We start from the raw sequence: 25620 nt of genomic DNA on the forward strand, positions 1-25620 counted from the left end.
CAAGGTTTGGTAGTTTTATGAATAATTAAATGGAAAATGGAAAACAAATATATTCCATATATTATTCCACTTACAGATTTATTCATGGGTGTCCATTCATATGACATATAAGAAGCTGTTCTTTGTTATAAGTTCAAGAACATCATACAATAAAAATTCATTAATTCATATATTACTAATTAGAATTTTGTGATAATTTGGACATTGCATAAGTATGTTTTTATCTTAGTTATGAAGAACAGATTTGCAAAGCAAATCATTATTGTAAACAGATTATAGCTGAAATAATCAAACTGCTTACCAAGAGAACAAAATGTTTCCAAGCTACTCTCAAGCATTTTGAAATATCCATTCATGTGTCAACTATATTGAACAAGTCACCTGATCTTGTCAGTTCCTTTACTTATAAAGGACAAGGAATAGACTAATTCTAAGGAACAGAATAATATTTTGTCCCTTGTAGCACAGAATCCTCTAACATTGTGAACTACTGGTAAACTAATTCCAAGTTATTCATCTCTATATTAAAAAAAAACCCCAACAGATCCTTTAAGGATTCCTCCTAATGAAAACCATAGACTAAAGCAAGTGACTATCTATGCAAAAGTAATCAACTAATATTTTTGTCTAAGACTTGTCAGAGCCAAATAACTTCTCAATTAGTCTTAAAGAAATTTTATTAGAATTAGTTCTCTATGGGGCGTAAACCCTACAGTTAAAACTTTCATGTGCCAGAAACATCATTTAATTTGAGTAAGACTGAGGAAGAATTTCAGGATGTAGTAATGAAGAGAGCATTTCTAGTTTCTACTTTCTCACCATAAAATCAAAATGATGGAATTTTAACTATTGCAGTTATTCTTCCAGAAGACAGAACAGATTGACTCAAAATGGAACATTGTAAAGGGAGGATTTACCTTTTCAAAATAACATATTGTTGTAATGTGGAAAATGTCACATTGTAATTGCAGGTTATATCCAAGCATGCAGAGGACTGATGATTGCTGCTGTCTGTCTGGGATTTTTTGCTTCCATATTTGCACTGTTTGGAATGAAGTGTACAAAAATTGGAGGCTCATATCCATCCAAAGCTAAACTTGCTTGTTTATCTGGAGTTGTGTTCATTTTTTCAGGTAAATAGTAAATTTCTACCTAATCCATGAATGTAGCAAAATTATTGTGCTCATTCTAATGTTAGTTTCTTCATTCTGGTATGTTCTAGGACTGTGTTCTATGTCAGGCTGCTCCCTATATGCAAACAAAATCACAACCGATTTCTTTGACCCTCTCTTTGTTGAACAAAAGTAAGTACTCTTTTCAACCTACATATCTTAGAACATATGGAATGCATAAGTGAATATTCTTAAGGAACATAAACATCTTAATAAATAATGAAAATTAGAGGGATTTGATTACATGACTCAAGGCAAAGGATGTATTATAGAGAGGAAACTGTTAAAGCACTAAGACTACATTTAATTCACTTATCAACTTTACATAGTGTCTTTTCTCCAAATAGCACTGGATATAATCAGTCATTACATTGAACATTAAAAAGTTGAAAATAGTGAGAATTGTTCTTAGAAAAGATGGGAATTAGAGAGGACCTAAAAGATGGGGAAGAGAAAATGAAAAGAAATAACAATAGAAACTCAAGGTGATGCTTTATAAAGACCATCAACCTTTGCATGTAGCAGAAAGCTTTCTGTGTTGTATTCATAGTTTCACCTATTAGCTTATCAAAATTGCTCTTGTAAGTTTTATAAATAATATTTTCTTTCCCCCTCAAATGCATGTAAAAATAATTTTTTTAACATTTGTTGAGTTTTCCTTTTTTTTTTTTTTTTTGGTTTAAGTTCCAAATTCTCTCTCTCCGTCCTTCTCACTCTCTCTCCTTCCTCCCTACCCTGAGGTGGTAAGCAATCTGATATAGGTTATACAAGTGCAGTCATGTAAAACATTTCCATATCAGTCATTTTGTTCAAGAAAATAAAAAGAAAGAAGAGATACAAGGAAAGAAAAAAGGAACAAAGAAAGTGAAAAATAGTATGCTTCAATCTATATTCAGATATCACTTCTTTTTCTGGAGGTGAACAGCATTTTTCATCAGATAAATTTATGCCTAGTAAAAGTTTTTCAGTTACATTTTTTTTTTCAGTTAAATAAAAAGCTATAATAAAAAAAGAAAAAAATTTCAGCTAAAATTTTATTTCCTTTGCCTCTCACTTCCTCTAATTTGGAAAAGAAGGGAAACAAAACCTCTATAATTAATATACAAAGAAAACAAATTACTATACCAACTGTTTCCAAAAATGTATATCTAATTCATCTTGAATCCATCATTTCTTTGTAAGGATGTGAGTATCATTCTTCATAATTGGTCATTTAAAATGGGAGTTGATCATTAATTTGATCAGAGTAACTGAGTCTTTCCCAACTGTTCATTTTTACAAGGTTGTTATACTATAAATTGCTCTCCAGGTTCTGCTCAGTTTATTCTGCCTCAATTTATACAAGTTATCCTTTATTTCTCCCAAACTGTTCTTTTCATAGTTTCTTATGGGCTCTACAATTTGTTCATTCATTCCCCAGTTGATAGACACCCTCTTAGTTTTCAGGTTGAAACAGCTATTATAATTTTTTTTTGGTATAGAGAAACTTTTTTTTCTTTCTTTTATATTTTTGGGGGTATATGAAAACACTGCAGTTTTGCTTAAATTCTTTGGAGACATGAAAAAAATTTTAATCTCAGTTGTAGAGGAATAAGTGAATATCAGTAGGCTACTTATTGCCTTCAGCCTGAAAGCTATTGACAGTTTTCCTAAATTATTAATCCAGACCCGGAAAACACTAGATATATCAATATGGAAATGTCAAAATCATTGGAAATGCATCCCTTATGTTTTGTTATAAAATTGCTTTGCTTGTTTTAAAAATATACTTGTACATAAATGTAGGAAGTCACAGTGTAAAAAGATAGAGGGCTGCCTCCCCAGTTATGATATTCTTTCTCATTTTATTCTAGATGTTTTAAAAAAAATCCACCAAATATTTCTTGCATTCCATAATTGGTGTGATTCCCATCCCATTACCATGGGAGATTAACTTTCCAGTTCTTGCTGCAGTGTAGAATATACGGTTTTTACCCACCAAAATGTCAGATTTTTATCAGAATGTAGCATTCTCCTCCGATGATGGGGATCCAAGTCATAATTCCATGTTAGTGTACTATATACTGTAGAAAAGAAATGTATCTTGAAGCAAAATCATTTAGGTTTTGATGTTGTTTGTTTTAATGAAAAATGTTCCTGTTTTCTTTTCTGTTAGGAAACAGAATTAATTATGAGTTCAAATGTACAATATTATATTAATCTATTGTCTTAAGATTTTTCTTTCCAAAATAACTCTACTATTCTTTGTGATTTCCTCTTCTAAGACCTTCTATCCCACCTTTACATTATCATCCATTTAAAATTTTTTCTTTTGAATTTATTTAAATCATCCTCTTTGAAAAAAAAACCTTAAAACATCCAAACTGATACATAACACAAACCTTGTATGAAAGTTAGAAAGTTAAATTTTCCAAAGTTCTGAATGAAATAATAATAAGCATTCTGTAAATTTAAACATTACTTATGTTTTATCTATCAATATTATTAGCACAAATATTCTGTTGTTTCACATTCTTAAACCACAATTTTCCAATTTTAAAATATATTCATTTACTTTAACATGAGGTATCATATATATTTAGCCTAAGACATGATAAAGCTCACTCTAAAACTCAAGTGGTTTGTTATTTTTCTCCAGCTCATTTTACAGATAAGGAAACTGAGGCAAGCAAGGTTAAAAGACTTCTCCAGGGTCACAGGCCAGATTTGAACACAGAAAGATGAGTCTTCCTGACTTCAAGTCATCTAGCTGCCCCTTATAAACTTACAGCTGATATAAACTTATCTATGACATTCTCCTTATTTACCATCATATGTGAATCTTATCCTGGCAACATTTCCTTCATTGAGCTATTTTTTTTAAAATTGCAAATCTGCTTCTTGAAAAATTAGAGTGAATTCAGGTATATTTAGCATTGTGAGGTAATTTAACCTTTCTCCCAAGCACAATTTCCTTGGCTGGCATATTCTCAGTTGTCTCATTTAATTTAGTATTAGAATTTTATACTTCTTTTCAGATTTCAAATAGCCTAAGTACTATAATTCTCTAACAAGTCAGGGAGGGAATTTTTCCATTTCTTATTGTGGTGATGTTGTTTAGATCTAGACCTGTGATATCAGTGGTAGAGGGAATTCCCACTGTGAAAATTTCATTCATTTATATAGCTTAGCAGTTTCTCTGCAATTGATAGCCATCAAACCAACAAGCATTTTACTTAGCTAATTGCCAATTGTGCCAAGCACTTACTATGTAGCCGTTGTTTTATGGTGTTTGTTGTTTAGTTGTGATCAACTCTTTGTAACCCCATTTGGGGTTTTCTTGGTAAAGATACTGGAGTGGTTTGTCATTTCCTTCTCCAACTCATTTTACAGATGAGGAAACTGAGACAAACAAGTTTATATGACTTGCTCAAGCACGCAAGCTAATAAGTATCTGAGGCCAGATTTAAACTCAGGAAAATGAATTTCTGACTCTTGACCTGACACTCTATTCATTGCAGCACTTAGCTGCTTACTTTATAGACTGTCTTATAGTCTTACTGATTTTTGCCTTTGTACTGAAAGATTAATTGACTTATTGAAGAATCACATAGTCAATATGTAGCAGCTAGATGGGGATATTGAATAGAATGCTGAATCTGGAGTAAAAAAATCTGGGTTCAAATCCTACAGCTGTGTGACCCTTGACAATTGATCATTTCATCAGATGATGTTTCCCATCTGAAATGTAGAAATAATAATAGCACCCATATCCCACGTTTACTATGAGGAAAAATAATGTCTAAATGACATATTTGTGAAGTGCTATATCAACACTAATTTTTATGAATATATGCCAAGTAGAGGGAATTTCCTCATTCCAAGAATTGTATTCTATCCACTACACCATTAATTATTGTACAACTGTATTATCTCCACTGCAAATACTTTTTTCCTTCTATTCTAACATCCCCTTTTCTTCTAGTGAGGTTTTTGTGCACCATTGTTAAATGTTAAATGCTGGGTCTTTAGTATAGATTGTTAAGTTATGGAGTTTTAGGGCTGGGAGTAATGTTCAAGATTTATCTAGTCCAACCTCATCATTTTAAAGATAAGGAAACTTCTCTGTAGGGATTAAGTGACTTGTTCAAGACCATATAGCAAATAAAGGCAATAAAGTCTGGAGATCAAATGCAGACCTCCTATTTGGCTTTCAGTTCAGAGAATACGGTAAAAATACTGTATTATGCTGGTTCTCGTTAACCTTACATATCATATTGGTGGTTTCTTTCCTAGCCATTCTTTGAGGTTGTTTCAAATACTTAATACATATAGACTACTCCATCCTTATCCAACAAAAATAATTACCCTATATTTTTCCAATTAAAAAAACTATTTTACACAATAGTTTGTGTAAAAAAAAGCAGCACTGCATACTAATTAATAAAAATCATTACATCATATCAATTTATATCCTATATTATACAAATTTATAATTACTATCTGAAATTTCTTTAAAATTATTAATAAAATTTATAAAGTATCTGTGTAGGTCTCATGCACAAGGCCCAAGGAATTCTAAAAATCTGAAAACTATTCAACAAACTCAGACTCAACAGCATTTATTTATTTATTTATTTTAATAATTATAACTTTTTATTGACAGAGCCCATGTCTGGGTAATTTTTTACAGTATTATTCCTTGCAGTCACTTCTGTTCCAACTTTTCCCCTCCCTCTCTTCACTCCCTCCCCCAGATGGCAAGTAATTCTATACATGTTAAATATTCAACAGCATTTATTAAATGTCTATTATATACATAGTCTTGTGAATTGCTATTCCAGAATTTTGATGGATAGAATAAAAAGATAGATGCATAAAATCTACAGGTAACCCATATGCCTTTAGTTATCAGTTGCATCCCCTTCCGCAGGAAATACCTGCTCTCCCTTTCCCTGTTTCTTCAATCTGATGAAGAAGTTTATGAGCATGGAAATGCCCAAACATCAGAAACAGGAGGAAGCAGGAAGAATCAATACACTGTTGACTACAGTCCTGAGGGAGGGAGAAGGAATGAGACAAAACAATGGCCTGGAGCTACTTTTTGAACAGTAATATCCCAAGGGATTTTCTATGGATCTGTGATTTCATTGATGTGGTTACAGCTGCAAATTACAAACTATCCATGCTTACTGATCTTGTGGAATTCTTGCCCATATTTTTCCAAAAGTCCATTATAAAGAATCTCTCCAACATGCTAGAGAGTTTCCTCTGATTCTCTTAATATATCATGAACACTGGTGCAGTACATAGGCTAGGGACCTATTAATCCCTTACTCTAGCCATATATGTGATACATTTTTTTTAATCATATAGCCTTTTCTGATCCTGCTTAATGCTATGTATGTATGTGTGTGTGTGTGTGTGTGTAATCAGTTGATTATTTGTTATCCTGTATGTATCTTATTTCTACATAATTGTTTACATGTTGATTCCCCCCAATACACTATTGAAATTCCTCAAAGCAAGGACTATCTCTTGCTTTTTTGTGTGTTCCCAGAATTTAGCACAGTGTCCCATTTACACAGTAGGTCCTTAATATCATTTCCTCAACTAAAATTGTGAATATTAATAGAATAGGGACTCTTTACTTTTCTACTTGTGTCTTAGAAAAGATCTTGACACATATTAAGCACTTAATAAATGCTTCATTCATTCATACATTATATCTCATATGACTTAGCATGAATAATTCATTATTGATAGGATGATGATATTTATTTACACCCACTACTCATAATGTTTCTCTGTGGGACACATTATACTGAGATAAGTGTTCCTTGACTTTGCCCACAAAGCAACAGTATGAGAATATTTTAATATTTTGTTGGATCCATAATTTCATTCATATGTGCAAGAGGTTTGGCACCCCTCTCATTTTGTATAATTATTGTTCATGTCCTTTTGTAAATGTTTCAGAAAGGATCTACTCAACATACTGGAAGACTTCCTCTGGGTCTTTTAACATTTGGTGGAGATGTTTGATGAGAAATTTAATAGCATAGGTGAAGGGGACTCCTGAAGAGGAATTTCCTCTACGAAATCAAATTAACATCCTCTCTATAATTTATAAATGAAGGAAAAAATTAATGGAAAAGGATTTGCTAAGAGCTTTCTATGTGTCAGTCACTGTAATAAATGTTACAAAGGAAATAAAAGAGACAATCTCTGAACAAAAGGAACTTATATTCTAATTGAGGATACAACAACCAAAGGGAAGTGATGGCCAGAAAGAGGCACTTTGGTAAGTTTCTTGGATAACAAGTGGAGCCATAGTAGCATAAGCTAATACACCCAATCTAGGAACAATAGGAGAATTGATTTGAATTCAATTTATAGTTCCAGAAGTGGATGATGAAAGTAGGAGAAGGATGGTAAGGAAAAAAGAATCTCAAAGAGGCAAAGTAGCTAGCTAGGAAGAAAAGGTTGGATAGTTGGGAATGAAGTAAAACAAAGTAGGAACTTTTCCTAAATTAGCATTTCAGAAAAGTAAATTACCAGTCAGGAGAGTAGAGTAACAAGATGGAATTTTCTCCAGGTTGGGAAGGTGATTGTAGAACAGGAAGGGAAAGCCAAAGAAACCAATAAAGGCAGTATGTGTTACAGATTCTCATCTTGAATCCAGGAATTCTTGACTCTAATGCTAGCTTTCTAGACTCTCTGCCCAGCCACCTCTATTGATCCTGTCATTTCAGATATGAAGAAAGGGTAATTTAGAGAAGTTAAATAACCTGTCCAAGCTGACATAACCAGGTAGTAGCAGTTTATAGTACTTTCTCAGGCCAGTATCCTTTCCATTATGGCATATGTCTTTCTTTAGATGCAGAGAAAAGTGGAGGTTGGGGTGCACTAAGTCCAGCATAGTAGTAAAATATTAAAATATTCTATTGTCTGTTTTCTCCTTTTTTGTCATGAGTGGAAGCAAAGACAGGTAACAATAGCATTACAAGGTTCTATAATTTACTCAAAGTAGGGCACGTCCTAGAGGTAAAGGAAGAAGGAAACTGATTACCTTCCACCTTAATAATACTCCTCTATTATCATATTAACATAGATATGCTACCCAAAACAACTTTGGGAATAGTGTCCAAATCTGTGTTTTCATGGCTATAGGGAACTCCTGTTGAGGAATTTCCTACCCACATAGATCAGCAACTGTTTTAAAGAGTTGCTTAGAAACAGAGTAGTTTGCCCAGGTTTTCCTGACTACAAGGAAAAATCTCCCACCAAGTAAAATCTTCTACATAATTCTGTGACTAATTTCAATTTCTCTACTTTAATCTTGTATGTATGTGGACTGGCATGTAGCAAGAACTAAGGAGAACTAAACAGCTGGGGGTGGGGAGGATTATGCTTCTTTAAAGAAAATGTTTCTTCTAGTTTGATAACCAAACTTTGGATTACATTTCATAGGGTGTAAATTTTGGGCTTTTATATAACAATAGTTGAAACTTTGATATGGATGCCTAGGGCAGAAGTGGGTAAAGTGTGCTGTGGTTGTCTTAGTATTAAAATTTGCAAAGGCCTAAGTCTAATACATTGCTTCAGGAAAAATGGCTAATGCTATAGTACAGATGATAATACCAAAACAAAATTGTTTTTATTGTCAGACTGTTTATATTTAAGTTTATGGTTGTTGGTTCTTCAATTCCACCTTGTACTGGGGAAGGTCTATTCCTTACATAATCTTTTGCATTATTTTTTAAAAGAATTTTGACGAGTAAATTCTTGAATTTTGATATTTCACCAAGAAATTTTATTTTTTCTTTCATTTTGCTTCCTTCCTTTCATTATGTAATATATTTCTGCTTTATCATTCCAATAAATACTCAAAAATATTTCTCAACTCTTTCCTTTAGGCTGTTTGGAACTAACTTCCTTCTCTTTGAAAAACAACAAAAAATACCTACCAAAACCACAGAGTCCCCAAAAACACTTTATAAAATTTCCTTCTCGAACCTTACAGAAACAGATACTTCTGAACATGATTCATTCTTTCCAAAGTGTTGAAATAAATTACATTATGCCCACTATCAATTATTTAGTCATCCAAACCACTAACTTCCTGAAAGTCTTCTGTTTTTATTTTTTAAAGGAAGTTATTGCAGGAAGAAATTGATTGACATCAATAAACTTTTCCAAATCATACCCTTTCCCCCAATGTAATCCTCTTTGCTTCCTTTTCCATTGTTTTTTAAGTTCATTGAGATATAATAGAACCACTCCCAAGTCTTGTCTAATTAGATTCCTTCTAGGAACCCTGATAAGTTCAAAGGAGACCCATTGCAATCTTGACTTGCCAGATGCATGCCATTCTCATCTCTTCTTCAGGATACTTTGCTTTTTCAGCCTGCCTGCTCTGAAGGAAGTGAAGAGGGTTGGACAGCAGATGATGGGGACAGCAGATGAAGGGGACAGTAGATTATGTGCCCCATCCCTACCAGAGTTACTTTCCCAGATTAGGGCTACTAGGGAGGATTAAAAACAGGAATAGTGGTCTAGTGATTCCAAGTCTTCATAGACTTCCCCACCATTTGGTGACAGTTGGTGAGGAAGTATTGATAGTGGCAAGTTTTGAAGGAATCTAAGATCATATGGTTCATTTCCCTCATTTTAAAGATAAAGAAACTAAGATTTATGTCTGGAATTACATTGGTCACTCACTTAATTAGCTCCTGACCTAAATGCTTTGCAAATGCCCAATTTCAATTACTACTCTCAATCTTTTAATTACTACTCTCAAGCTATTTTAGATTCATCATTTAAACATATTGTCCCACTTGTGACAGTTGTTGCTGTTGTATTTCAATTATTTCAGTCATGTCTGCTTCTTTACGGCCCCATTTGGGGTTTTCTTGGCAAAGATACTGGAGTGTTTTGCCATTTCCTTCTCCAGTTCATTTTTACAACAGATCAAACCGAGGCAAACATGGTTAAGTGATCTGGCCAGCATCTTCCAGCAAGTAGGCATCTACAGCCAGATTTAAACTCTGGCTTTTCTGACTCAAGGTCCAATACTTTATCTACTGCACTACCTACTTGTTTCTAGCATGATTCAAATCATTACATCACACAGAAAATCAAGATAAATTCACTTCTCAAATACATTAATAAATGACAGCAAAAGGATAGCCAGAAATAACAAAGTATTCCAAAACAACATATTTGGCTTAGAAATAAGCTTACAAAAAATAAGTGGTTAAGGGAAGTATCAGACTTATAATTAACTATATTTGGCTTGAATTCAGAGGTATGCTGCAGTTTCTTCATACCAGCTCACACTATTAAAAGTTCAGTGCAAACATTTACACTTTAGAAATAAACAAAAATATAAATGAGTGCAAAGTTTATTGTTTTGTTGGTGATCTAGACTTTAACAAAGTAATGGAGAATGCATTAACAATGCAGATTAAACTTCTAAATCTATCCTGCATGCATTTTAGGGGAGTCAGTTGTGAAAATATTTCCCAGTAAACCCTTACTTAGGGATGCTATTAAAGTTACTTCAACTATGATTGGAGAAGGCAAAAATTGTTCATAATTATCATGTTTACCCCAAAGGAGGTAATCTATACAAAAATAATTGAGTTGATATTTGATATAACTATATACGACTGACAGGATTGCACACTACTGTAATATGGTGAGTTATTAATCATAGTTATTAAGACAAGAATGTAGAGGTGTATGTTAACTCTAAGAAAATCAGTTATGAGTACAAGCCTTTATAACCTATGAATTTTTATAATAATCATTATTGAAGTGAATTAGTAAATTTTACTTAAAGAATTGAAATGGCAGGACAGGAAGAATTACTAAAAAAAGAAAAGAAAGAACCACAGAGGTGGTTTTATTTTATGTTTAAATGATTTGTCCAGGATCAGTCAGCCAGATAGGGTCGATGTTCTGTCACTTGAGCTAGTGCCAAAGTCCCCAGGTAGAATATCACTCTTCTACCTGTCCTTACAACTTTGTGAGCCTCATATATCCCATCAAAAGGATATTGTATTGATACATGCAAAATAGCACTAGAGAATTGATGAAAAAGGTAAATATTTCTAAAGACCTCATTATTTTGTGTGAAAACATTCAGTCAGTAAATAGGATTTATTAAGTATCAGATACAGGTACTTCATCAATACAGGGAATTTTCATTAAGGAACTTCTCTCTCCCAGTAGAGAACAGCAGTCACTCTGCAATTTATGACTCTTTAGAGAATTTCTTGGAGCATTAAGAGAGAGATTAAAGGGTCATGCTCAGAATTACATAATATGTGGCAGAGATGGGACCTACAGCTAGGTCTTCCTGCTTCTGAGGTCTTTCTGCCTGTTGAGCAAGTGTATTTTAGTTCATTTGTGCCAATCTTTGTGATTTAATTTAATACAATATGAAGTTGCTTCACCTTGCATTTATTAAATAGCTTATTTCAAATACTTCATTTTGGCCAGCCAACTGTTTTTGTGAACTGCCTCATCCCACCCATACTGTATGTGGTCAGGAGGATTATGAAACTTTCGTTATCTGAACCTGGATATTTCTTTCAATCATATCCTTTACACAGGGACTATTCTTCCCATTCTTTAGAGGCATTCTTTAGAACCATTCCAGGTGGTTGAGTAGAGTTCTTGAGTCAGGAAAATCTGCATTCAAATTCAGCCTCAGATACTTGGGAATTTTGGGCAAATCACTTTACCTCTCTCCATCTGCTTTCATTTGCTCCACAGTATAATAGGGATAATAGTAGCACACCTATCTCCCAGAGTCCAGAGAATCAACTGAAATATCTGTGAAGTGTTTAAGTACCTGACATACAATAGGTTCTTAATGAACACTTGTTCCCTTCCTCTGCTTTTCCCTTTTCCATAAGTGCCCCTGATCTGTACCATTTGGGGAAGTGACCCTGTGCCCAGCTCACTGCCAAGGATCACAGCTTTGATACTTCTCAATTGTGTATAATGAAAATGTTTTACAGTGTGCAAACTTATGCCTTTTATTCTTTTGAGATGTGGTCAATGATTTTGCTCTAATTTTTATTTTAAACTTGGGTCTCAGACTCATTCCTAAACTTTCAGAACTATTAAACTCTATAAATTTTGACTTATGTTAATAATAAGGAAGGTGAGGCAGCTAGAAACCAGCCAGAAATATTAATTGGGCATTCTCTTTGTGTACAGTACAGTACAGAACACTCTGCAAGATCTATATTCCCAGTAGACCTAGAAAAATCCCAGCCAGGCAATTCTGATTATGATGTGATGGATTGTAAATTCCTTGATCCTTTACCCACTTCCACAGAGAAAATTGTTTCCTATTCCAATTTGGGAGTACTTTCGTTGTTACCCTAATTACAGCCATCACATTTTTTTCTGATTTCCCTTTCAAATCAGGAAAACAGGCTGCTGGTTAGGAAAAGAGTACAGGGAGATAGAATCTGCCCTGCCCTTCTCAAAACCACAGAGTTACACAATGTTGAAGGATTCCTCTAACGGATGATTAGGTCAATTCCTGGAAACTAGATAGCTGCTTGGCAATGTGAGACTCACGAGTACAGAAGGGTGAGAAGGGCAGAAGGCTAAAGCCAAGACCAAGGTTTGGTGATTGCCATCTGAGGAAGAAGCCTGGAAATCCCTTCTATCTATCTTTTGCTTTTTGCTTCCTCTACTTCCTTTACTTTCTTTCCTGTGCCATCTCCACTTCTCTTTTCCAAAGCATAATAAGAGTTAGCATTTACTTAGTGCTCTAAGGTTTGCAAAAGCACTTTACATATGTTTTTCATGTAGTTTTTCACAATAAACCTCTGAGACAGGCCATTTCAAGGATGAGAAAACAGCCTAAAAGAGCTAAATGAATTGCCCAGACTCGGAGAGCTAAATGTTTGGGACAGGATTTGAATTCATAGCTCTCTGATTCTGTGATATAGAGTTCCCCATTTATTCTAATGATATTATTTCTCTTTGTTTAGACAAGTGGGAGATAGCAAAGTAGGCTGTCCATAGGATTTTGATGTTGCTCAGTTGAGTTAAAAAAAAATCTTTACTCTTATTCTGTCCAAATATGAAGACAGATATAATCAATTGAAATTTTTATTATATTATTATATAACTATATGTTACAATATATAACTGTATTATATATTATAATATGTATACTACATGTAATTATTAATTGCATATAATACATATGATATAACAATATATACTAACATGCTATATAATTGTATTATATATTATATATCTTATATGCCATGCTGTTACATATTTATATATAATATAAATGATAGAATGATATATATTGATACATGTTATATAATGATATTATATATCATATCATACATATATCACTGTGTTATATATGATATTATATGTATTTATGGTATCCTATATATCATGTTACATAGCATGTTATAGGTAATTTTAATATAATTATATTACAAAATGCATAATATTATATATTAATATATGCCATATAATTGTCTTGTATAGCCTATATATTGCTATGTTATATGTGATACTACACACATATTACATGTTATATAGTACATGGCATACAACATCATGTTATATGTTAATGTCATATAATTGTATGATAATCACATTATAAGTCATGTTATACATAACATTTTCTAATTATATATAATACATAAAACATTGTTATATATCAATATATATAACTGTGCTATATATGACATATATATAGTGTTGTTACACTGATATTATATATGTAATTACATATTATATAATACATATACATTAACATGTCACAAGTGTTATATAATGTTATATATTTGTATATTATACATGCGATATTTACACTATTATATATTAGTAGATGTCATAATTTTACATATGATACACACATGTTACATGATGTTTGTTATACATGATACATTGTGATTGTGTATTTTATATAATACACAAACATTTCACATATTAATATGTGATGTAATTGTACTATGATGCATGTATATGTTTTTACAATGATATTATATGTGTAATTATATATTATATGATATATCAATATATGCTGTATAATTATATTATATAAGATATATGTAATATATGTAATTATTACATACAATACAATGCATAACATATTATTTGTTAATATATTGATTTAATTGTATTATATATGATGCATATGATACATGGATATTATATGTAATGATATACCTAGTATTACACATATATATTATATATAACACATATTATATATCAATGGGTTATATAATCTTAATGTATATGATACATTTATATATGTTATGCTATAACTGATATATGTTGATACATAATTATATATTTTGTAAAAACAAAATATAATTATATTTTTAAAACAGAAAACATATGATATTATGTTATATATTAATATATGCCATATAATTTTGTTAAATATGATACATATATGCTATATTACATTATGTGTAATAATATATGTAATTACATATAATATACAATATAATACATATATTACATCTATATCAAGATATATCATACAATTGTATTCTATATGATATATATATTATGCATATAATATTATATATATGCAAATATAAAAACTATAAAATTTGTAAACAGCTAATTTGTATGACTCCTTTGTTTTAGTTGTGAAACTGCTTTTAATTACATTTTACTTGTCTGGCAATGAAATGGAGCTGAGGTTTTTGTTTCTTTGATTGTTTTACTGCTATGGAAAGAAGCAATTCAGATTATTAATATCTTTTGGATACACAAATTGTAGTTGTGTGGAGGAGCAGAGTACATATTCACTATTTCCATTTCCCATGACCAACTACTTCACCGCACCACACACACTCATACCCACAATTTTATTATCATACCCACAAGTGACCTACATCCATTTCATGAAATCAGAGATTTCATGATCTTGATCATCACCTTTTTTCATTCCATCTTTTCCTCTACCTTAAAGCTCCAACCCTAACATCTGCATTGCAAACCCCCATCCTGCTAGTCCTCAGTTTTTTTCAAAATCATCATTTTAGCATTCGATACATTCTTTTCCTTTCTCCAGCTTGATTCCTTGATGAATCAGTTCAACTTGTCCTTCTCTTTATTCTGTTGGCCTTGTCCTGCCAAATACCACCCTTATTTTCACCATCCACTTCCTTCCCTCTTATTCACATGCTGCTAAATGAAGTTGAAGAAAACATAAAACCATGCTGAATGGGTTCATTACAAGTTTATGTTACATAATCTCACTTGTACCTTTTTGCAGCAAGGTAAGCTTTTTACATTTCCCTAATTAATTCACCATCCTCCTCATCACAGCAACTTTTCTAAACCTTTTCATCCCTCCTCACACTTCCCACAGCTTCTTCTTCCCAACCTTTTTGGCTGGGAATCTTGCCTCATATTTTATTACAAATGATGCCGTTTGTAGAGAGCTCTCTCTCTTTCCCCCTTTCTCTCATCTCACAACACTCAGATATTTTCTACCAGTATTTGTTCTTTTACCACTTCTAACCTCTATTTCACATGAAGATGGGACTCTTTTCCTGCCAAACCCCTCTATATGCACAAAAGATCCCATTCATCCTATTTTCTCTAGCAGATTTCTCTCTCTTAACATCTCTGCTCTTTCATTCATATTAAACCATGTTTCTTTTACTTCCTTTAAAGATACCCATGTTTCCCCATCTTCAAAATAACTAAAAGATATGGATGGATCAAGTGAAGTTATCATCCTTTCTATTCCTTCATTTTATGGCTAAATTTCTTGGGAAAGTTGTCTGCAATAGAGGCTCCTTTTCCTTTACTCTTGCTACCTTAACTCTTTTCAGTATGCCGTCCCAACTAATTATTCAATAAAAACACTCTCTAATGATCTCTTAATTGCCAATTTTGATGGCCTTTTCTCAGTCTTTATTCTTTTTGAACTCTACAGCTTACACCACTATCCTTTCTATTGTATCCTATTTCCCTTTCATGTTTAAAAAAATAATTTATTTTTATTTCTAAATTGATTTCTAAATTTTCTTAACCAATCTTTCACTGTAGAAGGCAAGAAAAACAGTACTTGTTATAAATATGAAGTCATGCAAAACATTTCTATATTAACCAAACTGCAAAATTTTAAGAAAAATAAAATGAAAAAATTATTCTTCAATCAGTTTTTCAGTTCTCTCTGGAGGGTGCATAACATTTTTATCACAAGTCCTTTGAGATTGTCATGGATCATTGAATTAATCAGAGTAGCTAAAGTTTTTATGGTTGATTATTGTTAGAATACTGCTATTTTTGTGCCAAATGTATTTCTAGTTTTGTTCATTTCATGTGTCATCAACTCATATAACTCTTACTAGGATTTTCTGAAACCATTCCCTTCATCATTTCTTATAGCACAAATCACATATGATATCATGTTCAGCCATTCCCAGTTAATAGATATTCCCCTTTGTCACCACAAAAAAGCTGTTATAAATTTTTTTGTACACATGGGTCCTTTTCTTTTTTCTTTATTCTCTTTGAATTATAGACCTGATAATAATATTTTGGGCCAACAGGTATCCACAATTCTAAACCTCTTTGGCCATAGAACCAAATTGCTCTTCAAAATGGAAGGGTCATTTCACAACACTATCAATAGTTCAATAACATGCTTAATTTTTTCACATTCCCTCTAACATTTTATTTTCCTTTTCTGTCATATTTACCAATCTGATGGGGTTGAACTTGTGAGTGGTTTTAATCTGCATTTCTCTACTAGTAATTTAGAACATTTTTTCATATGACTATAGATAGCATTGATTTCTTCTGAAAACTGCTTGTTCATATCCTTTGACCATTTATCAACTGGGAAATGATCATGTTTTATAAATTTGATTTATTTTTCTATATATTTAATAAATTAAGTTTTTATAGAGAAACTTGATGGAAAATTTCAGCCCACTCTTCCGCTTCCATTCTAATCTTGGCTGCATCAGTTTTGTTTGTGTGAAAACCTTTAATTTAATTTAAATTATCTATTCTGCATCCTGTGATCTTCTATATCTCTTTTTTTGGATCATGAATTCTTTTCTTATCCATGTACATGACAAGTAATTTTTTATACTGTCCCCCAATTGCTTATATCACTGGTTATGTGTAAATCATGTGTGCATTTTGAGTATATCTTGGTATAAGGTATGGGATGTTTGCCTATGCCTAGTTTCTGCCAGACTGCTTTCCAGTTTTCACAGAAGTTTTTGTCAAATAATTCTTGCCTCAATAGCTTAAATCTTTGGGCTTGTCAAACACTAGGTAACTATGATAATTTTTTCCTGAATATTAAGTTACCAGATCTATTCCATTAATCAAACACTCTTTCTTATCCAGATTGTTTTGACAATTATCACTTTTGAGTATATTTCAAGATTTTGTACTGTGAAGCTGCTTTCCTTCCCTTTTTTATTGATTCTCTTTATATTTTTGATCTTTTGTTTCTTTTTATGAATTTTATTATTTGTTTAGTTCTATAAACAAATCCTTTGGTAGTTTAATTGGTATGATACTGAATAAGTAAATTAATTTAGGTAGAATTGTCATGTTTATTATATTGGATCAGCCTTCACATGAGCAATTAAAATTTCTCCAATTGTTTAGATCTGTTTTTATGAGAAAAGTGATTTACAATTGTGTTCATATAGTTCCTGATTGTGTCTTTGCAGGTAAACTGCCAAGTATTTTATATTGAATACAGTTATTTTAAATGAAATGAAATATGAAATCTTTCAATAGCTGGGTGATAACGGACATTGTTTTTTTTATCTCTGATATTATGGGAAAGTTTATTCTTACTACAGATAATGCTTACCCTTGGTTTCGCTTAGATATTACTTACCATTTTAAAAAATGCTCTACTTGCTCCCATGTTTTCTATTGTTCTATATGTCCTATTGTTTCTATTGTTTGTTTTGTTTAAATAGGAATGGATGTCTCTTTTGGTCAAAATCTTTTCCAACATCTACTGATATAATCCTTATTTATTTATTTTTTTGATGTGGTCAATTATGTTTACAGTTTTCCTAAAATTAAACCAATCATTCTTACTATAAATCCAGCCTAGTGATAGTGGATGATCTTTATGATTTATTCTTATAATCTTCTTATTAGTATTTTACTTAAATTTTCTACAAATAATTATCTGCTGTTTTACTTCCCTTGGTTTAGGTATTAAAATCATATTTTTTTAGAAAGAATCTGACAGGACTCTTTGGCTTGTTTTTTAAAATAGTTTACATGATATGAAAATTAATTGTTCTTTAAGTGTTTGAAATAATTTCCGTAGGATTTTTTCCCCATACTGAGTTCATTTGTGGCTTATTCAATTTCTTTTTCTAAACTAGTGCTATTTAAGCATTCCATTTCCCCTTAAAATAGGCAAATTTGTATTTTTATAAATATTTATTTCATTCACATTGTGTTTTATTGGCATACTGGTAAAAGAGTTCCCAATATTTGTTTTGATTTCATCTTCTTTGGTTATACATTCTACCTTTTCTACTTTTGAATGATTTATCCATCTTATTGGTTTTTCTATATAAAACCAGCTTCCAGTTTTACTTATTAGCTTTATTATTTTTAACATCACAATTTATTATTGATTTTCAGGTTTGCCATTTCAGTGTTTAACTGAAGATTTTTAATTTTTTCCTAGTTTTTATTTTTTTAGTTGTGTGTCCAGTTCATTGATCTGCTCTTTCTCTCTTACGTAAGCAGTTAGAGCTATTAAAAATTGCTCTTTTGTTGCATCTCAAATTTAGGCATGTTGCTTCATTATTCTTATTAGCTTTAATGAAATTATTATTCCTAAAACTTGTTCTTTGACCCACTCATTCAATGTAGATTTCATTTCCAATTAATTTTTAGTCTGTACTTCAGAAACTGACTAGTGAATCTCCTTTTCACATTGTGCTCCAAAAGAGTGCTTTTAATATATTTTTCTGCACTAGTTTCTGAGGTTTTATGCCCTAATACATCATCAGTTTTTGTTAAGGTACCATCTACAGCTAAGAAAAAAGGTAGATAAAATACTTTCTATTTCCATTAAATATTCTCCAGAGGACTATCATATCTGACTTTTCATTTCCTTACCTTATTTTTTATGATTACATATTTCAGAAAGGTAAACTGAAAGGCCTCAACTAATATAGTTTTACTCCTGTAATTCATTTAACTTTTCCTTCAAGAATTTGGATGCTGTATCATTTGGTATATATTTAGTGCTGATATTCATTGTTGATGATACCTTTTAGCAAGATATATTTTCCCTCATTATCTCTTTTAATTAGATTTACTTTTGCTTTTGCTTTGTCTAAGATCAAGATTGGTACCTCTGTCTTTTTATGTGAGATGAAACAGATTGTTATTTTGACTCTATGTGTCTTTCTATTTCAAACATGCCTGTTATAAACAACATATTATTACTCTCTAGTTACTACTAATCCATTCTGCTATCCTCTACATGTTCTTTTTTTTTTTTTAAAACTTTCCTCTACATGTTCTAAATGCCTTTTCATCTTCTCATCTTAGAATCCCTTTCTTCAAAACATTGCTCATTTGTCACCACTTAACAGGAAGATTTCCATATTCCCATTGTTGTAGGCTATTCTCTCCCATTCTTAAAATAATTTTTACATGTTTTGTATTTATTCTTGTATGTATATATAAAACAAGAGTAGAATGAAAGTGCTTTGATGACAGGAATTGTTTTGATTTTGTATACCAAAATAAATGTTTAGTGAGTTTAAAAAGATCCTTAGACACTAGGATGATGACATTCTCCTCCTTGAAAAAAAAAAGTGTGGGATGATTGTTGCTAATCAAATGCAAATGCCATAAAGCCTCATATAAATTGTTTCAACTCAGCATAATTTGATAATTTACGATAAGAATTTCATATAAAAATACAATTTACTTTTAAAATAAGAAATTAAAAACTTATGTCCCATTTTTGGCAGATATGAATTAGGAGCTGCTTTGTTCATTGGCTGGTCAGGAGCTTCACTTTGCATAATTGGTGGTGTTCTATTTTGCTTCTCAATATCTGACAACAGCAAAATACCCAGGTAAGAAAATCAGACAAAAATGATCTATTTGAAAAATCCAGAATTGTTCTAATCTGAGCTCTGCTATTGTGTGTATTACCTTAGGCAAATCTCTTGACTGAATTTCAATTCCAAAATATCAGGAAAATGAGAATTGGACTTGATAAATTCTTAGATTCCCTTCAATACTTTTGAATCTGTGATGCTAAGATTCTAATTACATGTGTGAGAAATAAATTATATATAGTTAATATAATCCACAAAAATATAATCCACAGAATCACATTTGGAGAAGTTGCATGTAAGGGGACCAGAATTTTTAATAGATTTGCTTGTCAGGAAGCACCTTCAGTTAATCATATCAGTTATATGGCTGTAGTCCTAAAATTATATAAATTCAATTGTGTTCTGTGTAAACCTTTAAGAACAGTACTGAAATAAAGATTACTCTATTTTAACATGCAAAAATAGTCTTAAGTCTGAGTACACAGTGAAGAAATGCTCCAACAGGGTTAGGTTCTAGCACTGAACTCTCTACCCCTAACTCAGAGGGTCCAATAATCTTTCCCACTTCCATCAACTTTCCATCAACCAACAGGAATTGGTGAGAGAGATTCTCTAGTCAAGATGTCAACAAATCCTTTTCCTCTTAATTCAACTCAGATAAGGTCAAGATGGAAAAGCTAAACAACATACAGAGTAGTTGCTAAATCATAGTCATAATGTTGGCTTGACTACAGCTCATTTTTTACATTTTACAGACACAAACTGTTGATAGAAATTTCTAGCATCTTCTTGACTGGGATAGATAGTAGGTATATGCTTAAAAGCTGGGAGAAAAAGCAATGGCAAGAATACTAATAAACACCAATGAGATATGCTCAAATACTTACTGCATATTTCAATATTATACAAAAATACTAAGGAAATATAATCAGTTATTTATAGAAAAAAAGAGGGAAATATAGCTCTCCTCTCACCTTTCTCATGTCATATACATATGTTTTAATATGCAAAATTATTTCCTTGCCTTTCAGAATGGCGTATACATACAATGGAGCCACATCTGTTTTATCTTCTCCTCCAAAGTACCAGAGTGGAGAAGGTGATTTCAAAAACACAAGCTCTTCAAAACAGTTTGATAAAAATGCTTATGTTTAACTAATACTGCTACAGATCACAAACTCGAGTTTGTCACAGAATGATTTCCATCAAAGTTCCACTGTAATTAACAAAAGCTATTTTTAAAATATGAATTATAGCACTGTTGATTTTATGGATGTAAATTTTCTTACATAATTATGTGCTAATCATTTTTTATTGCGACTCTCATTAAAAAAACAAACAGGTTTACTTACCAGATATTTTAAGTGATTGATATAATAATTAAAATAGGGAATATCTTGTTAAATACAGTTTAAACCATAGGTATAGTACTTTCAAATTAACCTTCCAAGTGACTCAAATGGTGAAAAATTTGACTTTTTGATCATTTAAAATAGAATAATAAATGTACCTAAAAACTCAACTACTTGAAGTTGGCTCCCACATCCAATCAGGAAATGCTTAATATTGTTAGTGGTTGTTCTACTTTTCTTCTTGAAGAGAATCAATGGCATCTGGAGGAAAATGTTTTTCACTTCCTGTGAATTGGATGTAAGTGCTAATAAGAGTTTGTTAAATCTAATTGAAGCTGATCACCCATTGGAGAAATCAGAATTTGTCCCAAATTTGTTTTGGTTTTGGAACATAAACCTAGTGACATATAGATCATTTTTATTGTTTCTCACTTGTCAAAGTGGTGACATTGATGAGAATGGTTAAGATATTGGAGTGATGTTAGAGTGAAAATGATCTTAACCAAAATCTCATTGACACCTAAGCCTTAAATTGTTTTAAGAGATTTTTCTGGTATAATGCTCAGCATGAACTTTAAGAAAAGAATAATAAGGATGATTATAGTTAGCATTTACATAGAACTTAAATTTTTAAAGCAAATATTATCATCCACCTCACAAGGTTGTTGTGGGGATCAAAGGAAATAGTATTTGTTAAGCACTTAGCAGAGTGCCTAGCACGTAGCAGTATTAGATAAATACTTACTTCTTTTCTATATTTCATTTGATTCTCTCAACAACCCTAAGAGATAGATGCTATCGTTATTATTATTCCTATTATACAAATGAGGAAACTGAGGCAAACAGAGGTTAAGTAACTTGCCTAAAATCATACAGCTAGTAAGTATCTGAGCTTGGCTTTGAACTTAGGTCTTCTTGATTCCAGGAGGACTCTATCCCCTATACTCCTAGTTGTAGGGGATAAATGGTAATGGTGTAGTTAAGTTCCAATGAGGATTCTAGAGGCTAAATTTAGGTTCACCAAACTTATGAATAAAGAGGATCTTGAGTAACTGGAAATCCATGACTGAACCCTTTGAAGAGCTAGACTATGAGATCACATGAGCAAAATGTGAAGGCAAGATTTCTAAATAAGATAAAATGATTGTTCAATAAATGGATATTCAATTCAGATCATCTGCTAGACTTGGGTTCAAGCAGGGGTCAGGAATTTGTACAGCAGGTATTTGTGAATCATTTGATTTAGAATAAAAATCACATGATTATACTTTTAGGGAGAAGAAAAAAATAAACTGTATTTCTCAGTAAGTCAATGAAGACCTAGAAAATTAGTGGAGATTTCATTTGAAAATATGCTTTGTAGATAGTAGTTTGGGATTATTTATTCATAAAAAGAAAACTGGCTGAAAGTCACATGATAAAGAATAGGAGGAAAGAATCGGTTTGTGAACCAACTACACTTTTTTTCCCTTAAGTGATCTGCAGAAACAAGTACAAAGTGAAATTTATTAGTATGCAGGTAATGCTTAGCTCTCTCGAGTTCAGGAAAATAAACTTTGTGAATGAAGAGAAATAAACTAAATAAGCATTACTGGGGACAACTAAAGCAATGATTTAGGGGGAAAAAAAAATCTAAACTCTAAAGTTACTGCTTTAGGCTACTGGTTAGTCCATGAAAGGCATATGAAATTGTACTGTTCTATCATGAAAGGTAAATACCAAGTGAGTCCACCAGAACAGAGAATTAAGGAAATCCCTTGAAGCTTGAAAGATAAATTAAGATAAGGAAAAGAAATTACCTTAATTCCTGATCAAGTCTTCAATATGTAAAACTACATTTCCCTAAGAGATGGAAATAATACAAAAGCTAAAAAGATCAGGAAAGAATAAGATATTTATGATCACTCAATAAAGAATTTCATGTAATGTAAACAAGTTATTAATAGAAATTCAGCATTTCTCAGGTTGAGGCCAGGAAGAACAATTATGTCTTCCCAAAAACATGTCCTTTGATGCCACTTTTGCAAGGGACAAAATATAGGTCTTAATATTTCACTATGGTTATGACTCATTAATAATCAGTCACATTTTTATGAACTATATAAAATAGATGGTTTACACTGTTCTCTATGATAAGAAAGGGAGTGAAAATCCCTAATCACTGCCAGAAACATCTGAATTCTAAACCTAATCTTCAAAGTTACTGACTGAAATTTACTAGCAAATTTCATGAGCAATGAATGAAATAAAAATTGTAAAATAGGTCTCTGAATAATTTTGAACTAATTGAGTATGAAATGCAAAATTCAGATTTATAAGTTTTAAGTTCCTTATAAGTTATTTATGGAGACCACAAAATAGATTTAAAGCTGAAAGAGATCTTAAAGTGTTGGATATAGTCCAACACTTTTTTTTTTTTTTTGCAGATTTGGAAACTGAAGGACAGAGAGTTGAAGTGATTTAAGTTGACTTGGTATTATTATATGGGCAGAGCGAATATTTGAAACTAGGCATTCAGATTTCAAATACCTGAGATATTTCTATATTTCCCTACTGCTAATGGATTATTTGCTTTATCAAGAATTCCTTATAGTATTTTTAAATAGTTTCTGTAATGCAAAGGTCATCAGCCTTTTAAAATGGTGAACAAAAATTCCCTTACCTCTTCCTTGGTAGGAGGGATAAGAGAGGAAGCAAGGTAGTGTTAAGTCCTAATTCTCTCTAGATTGGTTAGAGAGAGGCCAGAAGGTGGACATGGCATGGTAGTAGCTAAAGATGGTGAGCACGATGTTAGTTGCTTGCTTCTTGTCTAGTAAATGAAAGTTTGATTCAATCTCTATACTGTACAACTTTTCTGGAACACATTTATTATATAAGGTGAAGTACAGCAATATAATATGTCCATGGTGATTATGTAAAATCAGAGGAACTTCTTAAATTGCTATAATAATGAGCCATAAATAAGATCTTACAATTCTAACATTAGATCACATTATTTCTTGATTATGAATTCTGATATAAAATATTTGAATCAGGAAAAAAAAAGATCTCTAAAGAAGTAATTTAGATATTTCTGTAATAACTCAGTCCCACTCACAATGATACAATGTAAGAATTTACTGGAGAGGTTCACAATTAAAGAAAAAATAAAATCAAAACCTCAACATAGCCATTTAGTTGAAATGTCTCTTTGTTTCAAAGTACAGAAAGTAGCTTTAAAAATGCTTTTTTTGAGTGTATAAAAAAATGCAAAAACAATTGATATGAATTTCCTGGCCTCTGACAAAAGTCATAATGGCAAGAATACAACATAATTTGTTAAATTTTGCAATTTTATAATACAGATTTTCTATTAAAATAAAAATATAAAATGTAATAATCACCACAAATATACATGTTAATTCAGTAATGACTCTGTCTTTTCTAATGACATTATTAGGCAACCTAGTTAGCTATTTAAAGTTATATTTTATTCACAAAATATCCAAGATAGCTATTATGATGAAAAAACAGTATCTCGCTATATGTTAAAATGAATGCATTCATTGTAAACATGCTTAAAGTGTCTCAATGCAGCATACACTGATGGTTCTGGTTACAATTCTGTAGCTGAAAGTAATTCAGGCCTATAAACATATACACATAAGTAATTTTTTTGGTAATTTTAGAATTAACTGTATGTCAAAATAACCAGATTAATATTTTAAGTATGCATTACTTCTGTTATTTGGTTTAAAAGATAAGTACAAAAAATTGTAAAATTTAACACAAATTGAGAAACAAATTATATAAGAATTTAAATTACAATATAAAAATGTCATTACTTTCAACAACAAAAAAATCCAGGAATGGTAAAATGTGCTTAAAAACTGGTTTTTAAAAATTATTTGAAAAAATATGCTAATAATCAAGTACCATTATGAAAAAAAATGTTTTATGCATTGACAAGTTTTTTTTTTTAACACTCTTATGTTTTAAAATACTGCTGACTTATCAATTGGTTTTTCA

At 31.5% G+C, this 25620-nt stretch overlaps 1 protein-coding gene across 1 annotated transcript in view; it reads left to right on the forward strand.

Moving 5' to 3' along the window:
• The window catches only part of LOC100917327 (claudin-10), a 33621-nt gene extending 8271 nt beyond the window's left edge, over positions 1-25350 (forward strand). Inside the window, exons 2-5 of the mRNA XM_003765784.4 lie at positions 972-1133; positions 1223-1304; positions 20168-20275; positions 21292-25350. Of these exons, the coding sequence (XP_003765832.2) occupies positions 972-1133; positions 1223-1304; positions 20168-20275; positions 21292-21415 (476 nt within the window). The 3' untranslated portion in view covers positions 21416-25350. The remainder of the gene's footprint in view (positions 1-971; positions 1134-1222; positions 1305-20167; positions 20276-21291) is intronic.
• Positions 25351-25620: the final 270 nt, after the last annotated feature.

This window comes from Sarcophilus harrisii, chromosome 3 (assembly GCF_902635505.1).
Source record: "Sarcophilus harrisii chromosome 3, mSarHar1.11, whole genome shotgun sequence".
NCBI lineage: Eukaryota > Metazoa > Chordata > Mammalia > Dasyuromorphia > Dasyuridae > Sarcophilus > Sarcophilus harrisii.